The sequence below is a fragment of the Xenopus laevis genome, chromosome 2S, assembly GCF_017654675.1.
Source record: "Xenopus laevis strain J_2021 chromosome 2S, Xenopus_laevis_v10.1, whole genome shotgun sequence".
Classification (NCBI taxonomy): Eukaryota; Metazoa; Chordata; class Amphibia; order Anura; family Pipidae; genus Xenopus; species Xenopus laevis.
The window spans coordinates 62,120,358-62,133,648 of record NC_054374.1 but is presented as its reverse complement, the minus strand read 5'-3'; the positions used below and the strand labels follow the sequence as shown (position 1 = coordinate 62,133,648).

The 13,291-nt window shown below is 42.0% G+C and overlaps 1 protein-coding gene across 1 annotated transcript; it reads left to right on the top strand.

The window, feature by feature from the left end:
- Positions 1–9,866: 9,866 nt before the first annotated feature.
- On the top strand, positions 9,867–12,882 carry gpr37l1.S (G protein-coupled receptor 37 like 1 S homeolog). The gene is made up of 2 exons (XM_018249347.2): positions 9,867–10,608; positions 11,710–12,882. Exons 1-2 carry the CDS (start codon positions 10,024–10,026, stop codon positions 12,484–12,486), a joined length of 1,362 nt encoding a protein of 453 aa, XP_018104836.1. The 5' UTR covers positions 9,867–10,023; the 3' UTR covers positions 12,487–12,882.
- The last annotated feature ends 409 nt before the right edge of the window (positions 12,883–13,291 follow it).

The window sequence follows — 13,291 nt, the reverse complement described above, 5'->3', positions numbered from 1 at the left end:
GCCAAGAGCAATATGAAGCAGAGCAGTACAGTATAGAAGACAAGGCCACAAAAGAACCAAGAAAAAGCAACTGGGAGAATGTGTTAAAACGCAAAGCTGACAGTAGTTCTGATGATGAAATAGAGAATTTTACTTACCTACTTGACGTAAATTCCTTTTCTTCTAGTTCCGACATGTCAGTACACATGGGGCATTGCCCCTCCCAGACCTGGAGGTAGGACCTATAACATAGCCAATCAAAATGAATCATGACCTATAAGACCACATGACCTCCTCCTCACCACAGTTATACTTTTGCCATAGCAGTACAGTAACCAAAATAAATAATTGGGATGGGAAACCCTGTACTGACATGTCGGGACTAGAAGAAAAGGAATTTACGTCAAGTAGGTAAGTAAAATTCTCTATTTCTTCTACGTCCCTCCATGTCAGTACACATGGGATCTACCAAGCCATGCACCGAAAACAAGGGGTGGGAATAACCAATATAATGCAAAAACCAAACTGATGCTAAGGAGGCCCTGAGAAAAGGCCAGCATCACATCCATCCAACAGGGGAGCTGATAAATGTATATCTCCTGAAAAGGGTAGATAAAAGGCACAATAACAACATGTCCTAGGACATGGTAAACGATTAACAAGAGCTACAAAATCAACCACAAAATTACAGAGACCGGTACTTGAGGATCAAGCATTGCAGATTAAGAATAAACATATTCTGTTTAAAAAGGTTCCCTCAGTGACTAGAGGGATACCTGCAATATGGTTATCTGACAAAACCCCACCTGGGGAAGAACAAAAATCCTGCAACTGTTAAAACAAAAAAGGTGCCTAGGACAAAACCAGAATGATGGCAATAGCCATCTCAGAACTAAAACACCCTAGAAACCACCAGGAAATCAATCAGATCAGAAACTAAACACAACTTGAATGCATCTATCACCAGTGCTGGAGAAATACACGATCCTCAGCAATAGCAAGTGGCCCTAAAAAGACTTGGCCCACATTAGCCTGGTCCTGCATCTTAATGGAAGCAGCTCAAACCAGTGCTGACCGGAGTCACCTCTACACCAGAGATCAGTCCAAGATCCACTAACTCCATGCTAATAATACCTAATGAAGACTTAACTAAATGAACACCAACTCTGGGTTATCATAAATCAGCATATCATTGTAACCATTGTAGAGCCAAGCTGGTACAGCCCAGTAGCTCCACCAACCACCAAATCTAAACTGGGTATACAACAGCACAAGGATAAGCTGCTGAACCAACCAATGTGACTTAAAGCCATCTACCAGTAAGCTATGCTGTTGCCCCAGCCAACTGCTACACAAGCAAGCAATGGGACCCAAGCCAATTACAGTTCTAGAAAACACCCACAAAAGCCGAGGCCACTACAGCTCAAGCTGCACAATGCTACAGTTTATGCAAAAACTGAACCAAACCTGTGACCATACATAGAAGCTACTGAACCAGCCAACAGCTGGGATCACAATCCAAAATCAGGCATGCCAGAAGCTTATTGCCTACAAAAACTGGTACCAACCAGCAATGATGCACAATCCAGTGGCAGAGAGCCAGCCACCATACATGCAACCAGTGGTGGACCAGCCAGCTATTATGTATTCCAACATAGATGTGCAAGGCCATTGTCACACTAGCAGGCCAAGATGCCCGTCAGCTGAAGTGTTTGCAAAAAACCAGAGTGGAATTCGAATACACAAGCAATAGTAAATAAGCCAGCTATTGTGAATGCCACCCTTAGGGACAAGGTAACCAACTGCACTGGCACCTGACACAAAAGTCAATTTCCATACATGCAACAACGGAGCACGTCAGTTGTTGAACTTGCAAAACCCTGGCCCACAAGCCAGCCTTATTGATAATAAGCAGTGGCATACAAGACCAAAAACAATGCATGTAAGGCAGAAGAAAAGGTTAGCTGTAAGCCAACATATGACCAAGATCAGCTGCTGAATACCAATCAGCAACAAAATTAGCTATGGGCTGTGAAACTCAGAGCAAACACCAGCTGATGGTACAACCCAACTAGTCAATCATGCCTACTGCTGGTGTAACCAGAACCATACCTGCAAGGATTGCAGACAAGACAAAACCAATGGCTGTTGTCCTGCCAAGGATTGCCGCAAGGCAAACAGACATGCCCACCAAGGGCCACAGCAAGAATAGTAACCATGCCTATCAGCCGCCACAGCCTGGCTGGCACAGCCAAGACTGGCAGCCACAAGCCCACAAGGACTATAATAAAAACTAGCGGCCACCTTAGCCAGGGGCCACAGAAAAGGCCAACAGCCCAAGAACCCTGGTAAAAGGCAAGCAAGCACCTAAGTTAAGGGCCATGAAAACAGGCCCGCAGCCATAATAACCCAGGTAAAAGGACAACCAAACAAATGTGCCAAGGGTAAAAGACCACATGAGCCAAAGGCTCATGCAACAGGCCAGCAGAACAAGGGCCCTTGTAAAAGGCCAGCAGACCCAGGAGCCGAGGACCATGGTAAAAAGCCATGGACCAAAACAAGGGCTCTAACCCAAGCCAAGGACCATAATGAAAGCTAGAGGCCACACAAACCCAGCTCCCTGGCGAGATGCCCGAGGCCACACAAAGGGCCATAGACTACAAGCTGGCTTCAAGCACCCTTTAATCTACCAACAATTAAAGAAGGGAAACCTACAGTCACAAAAACTCAGTAGATGTAGTATAACTACAACTGAGCTCCCAACAAAAGCCACCAGATGGGAATAGAATATCTAAGAGAAGGCCTATATCACACAAAAAGACACCATATAACTCGGAACACTGCCTGTTAAGTGTGGAAACATCATAGGAAAAAATGGGGTACAATGCTGCTACAGCAGAACAAACCCCTAGCCGGTCCTGGAAATACCAGGTGTAATAAGAGCACACTTGCCTACTGTGTCTGCGCAGAGAACTCGGGCTCACAAACCTAAGACCTCAGATGACAACTATACAAGAAGTCAGAGGAATACAGGCACCTAACCAGATAATATGCGCTAGACAGTAGGAATAATCCAGACAGATCCTTGGTGGCAGACTGCTTCTAAGGAGCAGACTCAGGGGCGTAACTAAAGAGGAAGCAGACCCTGCGGCTGCAGGTGGGCCCAAAAGGTATAGGGATCCATGAGGCCCAAATAAAGAGCAATTTCAATACGTATTGGTAAAAAAAGCACAACCTCTGGATATGTTAGGGGCCCTAAAATGAATTTGCTGTGGGGCCCAATGACATCAGGTTACAGCACTGAGCAGACTTAATGTAAGGAAGGGGCTACCATACTGCTTCAGCAGTGCAAGCCTCCAGCCAACCCTGCAAGCACCCAGTGTAATAAAAGGCAAATATAACCTCTGTGTCTGCACAAAGGACAATAGAAACAACAGAAGCAAACTGAGGAGTATCTGCACATTACCTGATAGCAATGAAAAGTCCTCAGGTTGGAAACTTCAGCTAGAACCCGGATAGCTTGCAGCTGAGGGACATAATTAGCTTATTAACATGCAGACTTAGTACCTTGTGTAACTGCATTTTGCACAGAGGACTCCAGCTCACAACATACGACTTCATATAATATAAGAAGGAACACAGACAGCTTACCAGATAGCTCAGACTTGTCAGCAGGAATATCCAGTCCAGTGGAACACTGCTTGTTAAGACTCATAAGAAAGGAAGGAAGGAGGTGCCATACTGCTTGAGCCAATATAACCACTGTGTCAGCCAAGAGGATGCAGGTTCACCCATACAAAACTTAAAATATTAAACAGCAATAGCAAATGGGCCAAAGGAACACCTGCACCTTACCAGATAGTGACTAGTTAGCTTGATGGAAACTCCAGCCAAAGCCCTGATAGCTTTCAGCTGAGGGACATATTAAGCATTTTAACATGCAGACTTCCCAGTAAAATTAATGTTTCAAATACACAATGGATACTGAGAAATCAAAATCTCTGGATTCAGGTACCACACTGCTTAGGCAGAGGGATTCACCAGCCAGTACTTAAAGTGCAGCAAGAGCCAATACTGTATTTTGCACAGAGGACGCCAGCTCACAACATAAGACTTCAGATAATACAAGAAGTCAGGGGAACACAGGCACCTTACCAGATAGCTCAGGCTTGTCAGCAGGAATATCCAGGTGGAACACTGCTTGTTAAGAGGAGACTCATAAGAAGGAAGGAGGTGCCATACTGCTTGAGCAGTGCAACCTCTAGCCCTTCCTGGAGGTGCCAATATAACTTCTTTGTCTGCACAGAGGATGCAGGGTCACCCATACAAGGCTTAAAATATTAAACAGCAATAGCAAAACGGGGCGAAGGCACACCTGCACCTTATCAGAGTGGCTAATTAGCTGGATGGAAACTCCAGCCAAAGCCCCAATAGCTCTCAGCTGAGGGACATAATTAGCTAATTAGCATGCAGACTTCCCAGTGCACTACACACAGTAGATAATGAAGAATCATACTCACCAGCTTCAGGCAGTTATAACTAGCCCATATGCATACCCACGGCCCTTTTGCAGAAGTTCTGTAAAGTCTCACATAACTCAAAAGAAAAGGGGAGTCCAAAAAGCTCACAGGTAACAATGTGGGAAGCCCACACCTGTGTCTGTTCCCAAAAAAGCACTAGATTGAATCTTGTGCCTCGCTGGGCATATAGCAGGGGGGCTGTTTTAGCACAGGGCTAGGACCATGGGTATGCCCACACCTGCACTTCTTCCCAATAAGCGATAATTTACAGATTATGCGTCTTGAGGCATCAGGTAAAATCTTCTCCATTACCTGGGAATCATCCCTCTGTGTCTACACAGAGGTAAAAAATAAATAAATAAATAAACAAACAAAAAGAAAATGCAAAAGAAAAACAAAAACTGTGTTTGATTTCTCTCAAAATTCAACAAAAAATAAAAAGTGAGGAGGGAGATCCTACCTCCCTGTCCAGTAGGACAAAAAATAACTGTGGTGAGGAGGAGGTCATGTGGTCTTATAGGTCATGATTCATTTTGATTGGCTATGTTATAGGTCCTACCTCCAGGTCTGGGAGGGGCAATGCCCCATGTGTACTGACATGGAGGGACGTAGAAGAAATAGACATCGAGACAAACCCATGCGAGTCTGCAAAAGATATTCTCCTTTGTATGCAAAATAAAAGTGTCTGGATCCCTGAACTGAACCTACTGATGAAGGATAAACTAACTCTGCAGACTACCGATAAGCCTTTGCCTTGCAAGATTGTGAATGCTGCCCAAAGACTTCTACAGCTACAGTTTCAAACTGAAGGGCTTCAGCCTTCATACGCAAAGGCATACAATATGCAGCCCGTGTCTGGACCAGCTGTACAAATTCATTCTGATCTATTAGCGAGACACTGCTTTACAACCTGTTATAGAAATGGTCGACAACAGATTGCCGATAGTGATCCGGCTAAAATGTCTTTACCAGTTCGTGATCAGATTGAAGTCCTTTATAAAAATGTGGTTAAAAGCCCTTTGAATGATATGGAATATCTTCAAGCAGATATACAGTCATAAGAACCCTTTGGTTGTCTATTATATGCCATAGCTTTTGCATATGAGCTACTAAGTAATGGCAATGTCAACAGCAAGTTTGACAATACAAAAATGAGGGAGCATCTTACTAAGTGTTTGGAGAACAGATGGATGACTGAATTCCCAAAACTGTCATAATGGCTGCACAGTAATATGTATTTGTCTTTTGCAAGCATAAATGGAAATATCATCCCTGCAGAGTATATCAGGAGACAGTAACAGTATCTCAAGATGGAGGATTGTCAAGTGTGTAGAAATTCTACAGTTCCTAACAGTGTGAGCCACGCAGGCTGCTTGTACAGTGCTGCAGGAGATGACGAAAAAAATGATACAAAGGCTGTAGTCTGTTATGATCTTATCAATCACTGTACTGATTACCTACAAAGTGAGCCACTTACCTGAGCCTGTATAAATCTGGATGTACAGTAAATAGCCTGACAGCTACTTGCTCACTCTTTTGCTGCTATCCTGCAGTTCCTTCCACTAGGCACTGCATTACTCACTTTTTTATTTTTAATCTTTTAAAATAAAATATAATGATATATAACAAAAATTGTTTTTTAATTGTTACAGCACCAAGATTTGTTCAAGTAAATACATTAGGTAGATGTATACTGTATACCTAAAAGATACATTTGCCATATAAATACAGAGAATATTTGTATGAGACCAGCATGTTTTGGTGCTGTGAGCTTATCCTTCACTAATTTCTTTCCAGCCTTATTCTGTATGATACAGGGGCTGGGGGTGACTTCCACCAGTCTAACAGCCCGATATAGCTTTATGACAAGTGTTATGTGATCTTCCTGCATTGTCTTTGCCTGGGGAAACACATTTAGCAAAGCTGTTTTAGAGCATAGGGGTAACGTCAATACACAGATTTCACTTTGAAAATGATATAGAAATTCTCTATATCAGTGCTGTCCAACTTCTGTGGTACCAAGGGCCGAAATATTACCGGCCTACATAGTGGAGGGCCGATAATGGAAGCCAGTGTTGACCACTCCCTCTCTTTATAAACCACACCCACTTTAAACCACATCCATGTTACCACAAGACCACATCCACATTAATTGTGGTAGCAAACCAAAAAATACAAATGGTTAGTGCTCACTGCAGGGATATCACTTATCACTCATATGCAGTGGCGTAACTAGCGAGGAAGCAGACCCCACAGCCACAGGGGGGGGGCAGGCTAGGATTTTAAGTGATGTGTTATTTTTGGCCACATGAATGAAAAAAACGTCCTTACTTGTACTTCCCTGCATTCTGTGCAGGAAGCCTTTTTTCCTGGCTGCATGTAGGCTGAACAACTATTTTGTGGTTGTAGGGGCGGGCAGACCAGAAGAATACTTAGAATACTACTGGCTGCAACGGGCCTCAAGCCCCACCCTGCTGGGTCCACCTGCTCCATTTACACAAGGCCTAGGAGGTGAGGGAGCAGAGCACTCTGCACTAAATGGCCACACAGCCAACTAACATGCACACTGGCCCGCCCACCCATCAATAGCAGCAGAGCACTCTGCACACAAATATGGCTTGGAAGTTTTAAAGTCCTTCCACACTAACCCCAAAATGCCTTTCCATTGCTGAGTTGCTGGCTGGGCTTCTGACCTGACTGGACATCTGTTGTAATGTGACCTTAGCGACAGGTTGTGAAGGGACTGGATGGGGGTGGGGTGGAGAGACATGGGTTGAACACTTGCAGGTCACTGGCTGCTGGACCATCCTGGGCCCACCCACTTACATTCAACTGACCAGTAATGTAATAGATGATTTACTAGTGGACCCACCCACTCCTCCTGCTGTGTGTTAGGTGTGTGGCTTCAGGAGTCATGTGACTGTCCCATTGGTGTGCTGTCTGTGTCTTTCACCTGTGGCTGTGCCTCTCTAAACGTCACTAGCTGCAGCCTAAAAACCAACACACCTGACCCAGACAGAGAGTGAGGCTGAGTGCGTGTCTTCGTACAGCCCCAATCAGCAGCAACAATAACCTCTGCTCATGTCAAAATTGTCTTTTGGGATTGTCAGGGGGTATTACCATGATATGACTAGACTCTTTGTGATAAACTTCTTGATTATCAGCGGGTTAATGTTTCTGCTGAGACTCTAGCTATCTGTATAACAGACTATTCTGTCCCAGTGGTTGCACTGATCCTATCTGATCCCCATTGTAAGCAGCAGTCCTGCCCTGCTTTATGGCTGAGATTCTCGCTATCTGTATAACAATAGCAATTACATATACTAGTCATTAACACAAATGACATTGAAGTAAAAAAAGTGAGTGATAAAATATTCTTTATTTGTACTTTGCAGATGTTTGCCTACGCCGTAATCTGCTCTACTGGAAGACGGAGAGTGGGCTAAGTTGAAACATGTTTTTTAATAAAGTATATTTTGATGTTTTAAACCTGTAGGGATGTGTTCCTTTCTACACATTATATGCTTGTGGCTATAACAGGGCTTTGTGGCCTTTGTGTTGCATCGACTAGGATAGATTGGGGTGGCCCATATTTTTTTTTTTGCAGAGGGGCCCTGTGACTTCTAGTTATGCCACTGCTCATATGGGGAAACAATTGTCATTTTAAGACATACCCTTAAATCCATATACCTCCTCATCCCCTTGGATAACACAGCACCCCCAGCACATGATTAAACACCTTAGGGGCCCCTAACAATAATTTATTTTCAAATACTAATAAACCCGAGAACAAATACCAGTCGTATGTTCCACAGGCAGAGCAGGGCACATACAGGGAGAGCATGTCACACATACACACATGCAGAGCTTGGCACATACAGGCAGAGCATGTCACACACACAGGCAGAGCATCAAAATACAGAGGGAATTAACCCTATATGTTTTCAATATACATTCAAAACCGCATCTGTGGGGCCTTTTTTATCCTATTATATCATATATTCCAAGGCCAACATATAGGGTTAATTCCCTCCTTATTTTGATTGGTTTTAAAGTAAAATGGCGACTGCGTCATCCCCCCCACACCCCCTGCAGTGATTGTACGTGCATGCGCACTTGATCTTGTGGCCATTTGGACTAAAAGCCCAAAGGATCTGGTTTTTTTAAACAAATGATAATAGAAATAGTGTCTTTTTTCTGCTCCCATTTCTACAGGTAGATTCAAACTATAATACCCATCATTCCCTCCCCCATAAATGTAAGCAGCCAGTGTGATCATTGTAGCCAGTGATACCTTTTGCTGTTCAGCATGTCACAGAGCTCACACTCTATATCAAGTAATCAAATACAGGCCCGAACTGGCAATCTATGAATTCTGGCAAATGCCAGAAGGGCAGCTATAAGATGCCATAAAAAATCAATATTTAGGGCTGGTGGAGGGGGGTTGTTTGGACCTCATATTTGAAATGCCAGGGCCTATTCTGAATTCCAGTCCAGACCTGATCATCTACTTTTATAATCTAGCAGCCCACCTAGCAGATATACTGCCAAATGATTTTGCTACTATGTTAATAATGACGAAAGTGTTTCTTTATGTTTCTTCTTTTTCTTCTTCTCTCATATGGTTCAGGTGGTGTCTGGTTTAACCCCCTGGTTGGGGTGGAACTTCGCATCACATGTCCCATGGGGCTAAACGGGATTGGGTGAGTGGTAATTGGTTGTACATATTTATTGATACAATGTTTTTTAGTGTGTTATTGGTCTTGATAAAGGTCTCAGGAACAGACCGAAACGTTGACCCTTTTAACATGTATTTAATAAAACTTATATTTTAAATTGTACAAAGGATTCCAGTGTGCACCTTAACTTTTGGATTTTTGTATGCAGCTATATTTGGTAGCACCTGGGTCAATTTTTTTTGGAGTAGTGTTGTGCTGAACTACATGGAATGTATATATATTTATATATAAACATTCTGTTCCTGTGTTCCTGTGAGAAAGTGGTATAATACGTTTTTTATTACTATAAAATACAATTCTAAAATGATCTGCACTTTATTAATTGACTCTTTTTTAGAATTGTATTTTATAGTAATAAGAAAAAATAAAATACAATTATTTTTTAGAATTGTATTTTATGTTTTCTTAATACTATAAAATACAATTCTAAAAAAGAGTCAATTAATAAAGTGCAGATCATTTTAGGTTTACATAATTATAATCTAAACTTCACTTTTAAGCATAAAGGATATGTATTTTGTCACCACTTGGAGGTGCCAGAGGGTAAAAAGCAGAGACTGGTACCCATGACATAGGAATAGGGAGGAGGAGGACCTGGCAGAGTGTGTAATCTCGTGGGAGACACTGTAAAGCATTCAGAGAGGGAATGAGAGCTGCATTGTGCTTCTTTGCAGCTGGGATCCTTCTCCCCCTTCCTTTTTTCCATTCTTTTTTCTGTATCTCTCTCTCTCCATCCCCCACATTTGTTCCCTCTGTATCCCAGAGCAAACTTCTTACTCAGGAAGATGAGAGTTTTAAGGATTCAGAGAGTATCCCTGGTGATTGTGGGCATTTTGCTGACAAGCATAGTAACTCCGGTTAGGTCTGGAAAAGAACACGACGGGGAACTGGAACTAGAGGAGGAACTTGCAGCAAAATCTACTGAACCTATAAGGCTTCGAGCAAAACGAGGATCACAACAAGAGCCAAGAAAGAGTCAGGTGGCATTAGGGTACCCAAGGCTTATCAATCCACCACCAAGTAGAACGCCTATGCTCAATCAGATTCTGAATGATACATCCATAACTTCTACCTGGCACCCACAGTTACAGAACCCACTATATCCTTTAGGTGAAAGTTCGTTTAGTGCCTATGGTGTGCTGTTGCTATCCTTGGTGGTTTTTGCTGTTGGCATCATTGGCAACCTATCAGTAATGTGCATTGTGTGGCATAGCTTATATTTAAAGAGTGCCTGGGACTCTATATTGGCCGGTCTTGCACTCTGGGATTTTATGCTACTCTTCTTCTGTTTACCAGTGGTCGTCTTCCATGAAATAACTCGACATAGACTGCTTGGTGTGGTATCCTGTCGGGCTGTGCCATATATGGAGGTGAGATATTTGCCTTTGGCAGATTATAGTAGGAAAACGTTACTAAAGTCTTCAGTACTGCCTGTGTGTTCATTTCTAGAATCTCAATATCTCAGAAAAACCAAGAAAGACCTGTTATAACCCATAGGCTAGTTCTAATAGCAGTACTTTCTTTATTCTTGTCTTTCCTTTTTGAACAAACACTACCACAGTAGAATTTAAAATAGTTAAAGAGGTTGTTCAGTTTTACCTATCCTATAGCCTATTCTTATCAACCTTTCAATTGGTGTCCATTTCTTAATATAATTTTTGAAATATTTATCTTCAGCCTCTTTCCAGCTGCTAGCACTGTCACTGAACCCAGAAGGCAAAAAAAAAAACATTTCTCTGTGAGGCTACAATTTTGTTGTAATTGTTACTTTTGATCATTTATCTTTTTCTTCAGACCCTCTCCTATTCATCTTCCAGTCTCTTATTTAAACCACTGCCTGGTTGCTAGGGTAAACTGTACCCTAGCAATCAGATTTGTAAAAAGAAAAAAAAGAATTGCAAATAGTTTCATAATACGAATCTCTACTTCACACTAAAAATTAAGCCAAAGGTGAACCACCCCTTTAAAATAAAAATCCTAACTAGAACACATACCCATTGTGGGTATATTGAACATGCCATGGGGTACAACAGTATACATGCTGTGTACTAATTGGGACTTTGCAACCATGACATAAAAGTTGGCACTGTGAAAGCTGGCAGCTGGCACAGCATGTGATCATTATCTCTGTACAGCTCTGTGTTGAACACTGGCACATTATATGCTGTAAGAAAAGCTGATCTAATACATGTGATTTTAAACACACACAATTTGTCTTTTTTATAAGGTATAAGACACTATAGCTTTTAGCATATATTTTCAGACTGGCCCATTGTTTTCTGGAGTCAAATATAGTGATTACTTGTAGCTCATAGGACTTTCCCCCCAAAAAAAGAATGATAATTTACTGGCCAGTTTTCAAGCACAAAAAGCTAGTTTGGTTTAACACTGATGCTAGTTTTCAATGTTTGCTTGGTATTGTATTTATTGTTTTAGTTTTGTGAAAAATATGCTTCTGCTTTTCTTCCCAGGTTTCCTCCCTTGGAGTTTCAACATTCTCACTATGTGCTTTGGGCATTGATCGATTCCAGTCAATCACCTCACCTCAGGTGGCACCCCGACCAGTGGAAGGATGCCAGTCCATTCTGGGCAAACTAGCCGTAATCTGGTTGGGGTCGCTGATACTTGCCCTTCCAGAGATACTCCTGTGGCAATTCACACAAGAGCAGTCCCCAGGGTCCAACATTGTTATTGATACATGCATTATGCTTCCTGCCCCCAATCTACCACCAGTTTTGCATTCTCTTGTTCTTACCTACCAGCATGCACGCATGTGGTGGTTCCTGGGATGCTACTTTTGTCTTCCCCTTCTGTTCACCATTACCTCTTTGCTGGTGACACTTCGTATTGTTGGAACAACAAAGGACATCAAGTATGGACAGTGCCAACGACAGCTTAGCTGGATAGTTGCAAGTCTGGCTACAGTATATGGTGTCTGTACTCTTCCTGAAAATATCACTAATGCCATAATCACTTATACAAGCTTGGATGTTCCAAGGGATCTGCTGTCACTTATCACTCAGTTCTTCTTGTTCTTGAAGTGTGCAGTGACACCAGTTCTGCTTCTATGTCTCTCCAAACAGCTGGGGCAGGCCTTCCTGGATTGCTGCTGCTGTTGTTGTGAAGAGGCAGTTAGGTCAGACTCAAAGCAACACGCTATATCAGAGAGGAAGGAACCTGCAGAGGAGCCGCTGACTCTTCCATACAATACAAGGGAGTCAGAGCTTCATCTGGGAACACCATGTTAAGAGAAAGAGGGGGACAATAAATGTATGTGTAAATACAGCATATATGTACAGTATATGGTCTAGTAAAAGAACCCTACAATATGATATGAGAGATGCAGGATGCAGCATTGCAGAGAAAAAGAAAGGAAGTGCGCATAACTTGCATTGGCACAGGCAAGCATGCAATGCACTATGAGTCGACTGTGTGCGTAAGACAGAAACATGTGTAGCTATGGCAATGGGAGCAGTAATTAAATATGAGTTAAATCATTTGAAAGCATATGCAACATATGGCATTGGAATTAGATGCTCAGTCTGGCATATTGTAAAAAAAAAAAAAAGCTTAATAGCATGTTTTCTTAAATAAGATTTCATTTTATACTTTAGCCTTTGACAATAAACAATAATTTCTTGTAATTTCAATCAATTTTATTTATAGAAGTTGATCATCTTTGTAAGCATGTTACTAATACAAAAGTACATAAACTAGATTTAGTGTAGGCTAGTAAGCAATACAACATTTGAGTATTCTCCTTTTTTAATTTCATTTTTGTATTTAGTATCAGCAATCTGATACCAAATACTTTATTTTAAACTATTTGGTAAGTATTTTTAGAATTGTTATAGGTGCAGAAGGTCTTACTTGTCCATCTGGGTCAATCCATTATTAGTACTTGGAAGTGGAATGAGTGGACTAGGTCAAATATATTGTAAATGATGCACATAATTAATACCATCACTGTTGGCTTGGTCTGTAGTGTACCAGTTTTGCTCTACTACCTGTTCATCTCTGTTTAGAGTAAATCCTGTACTAACCATGCCATGA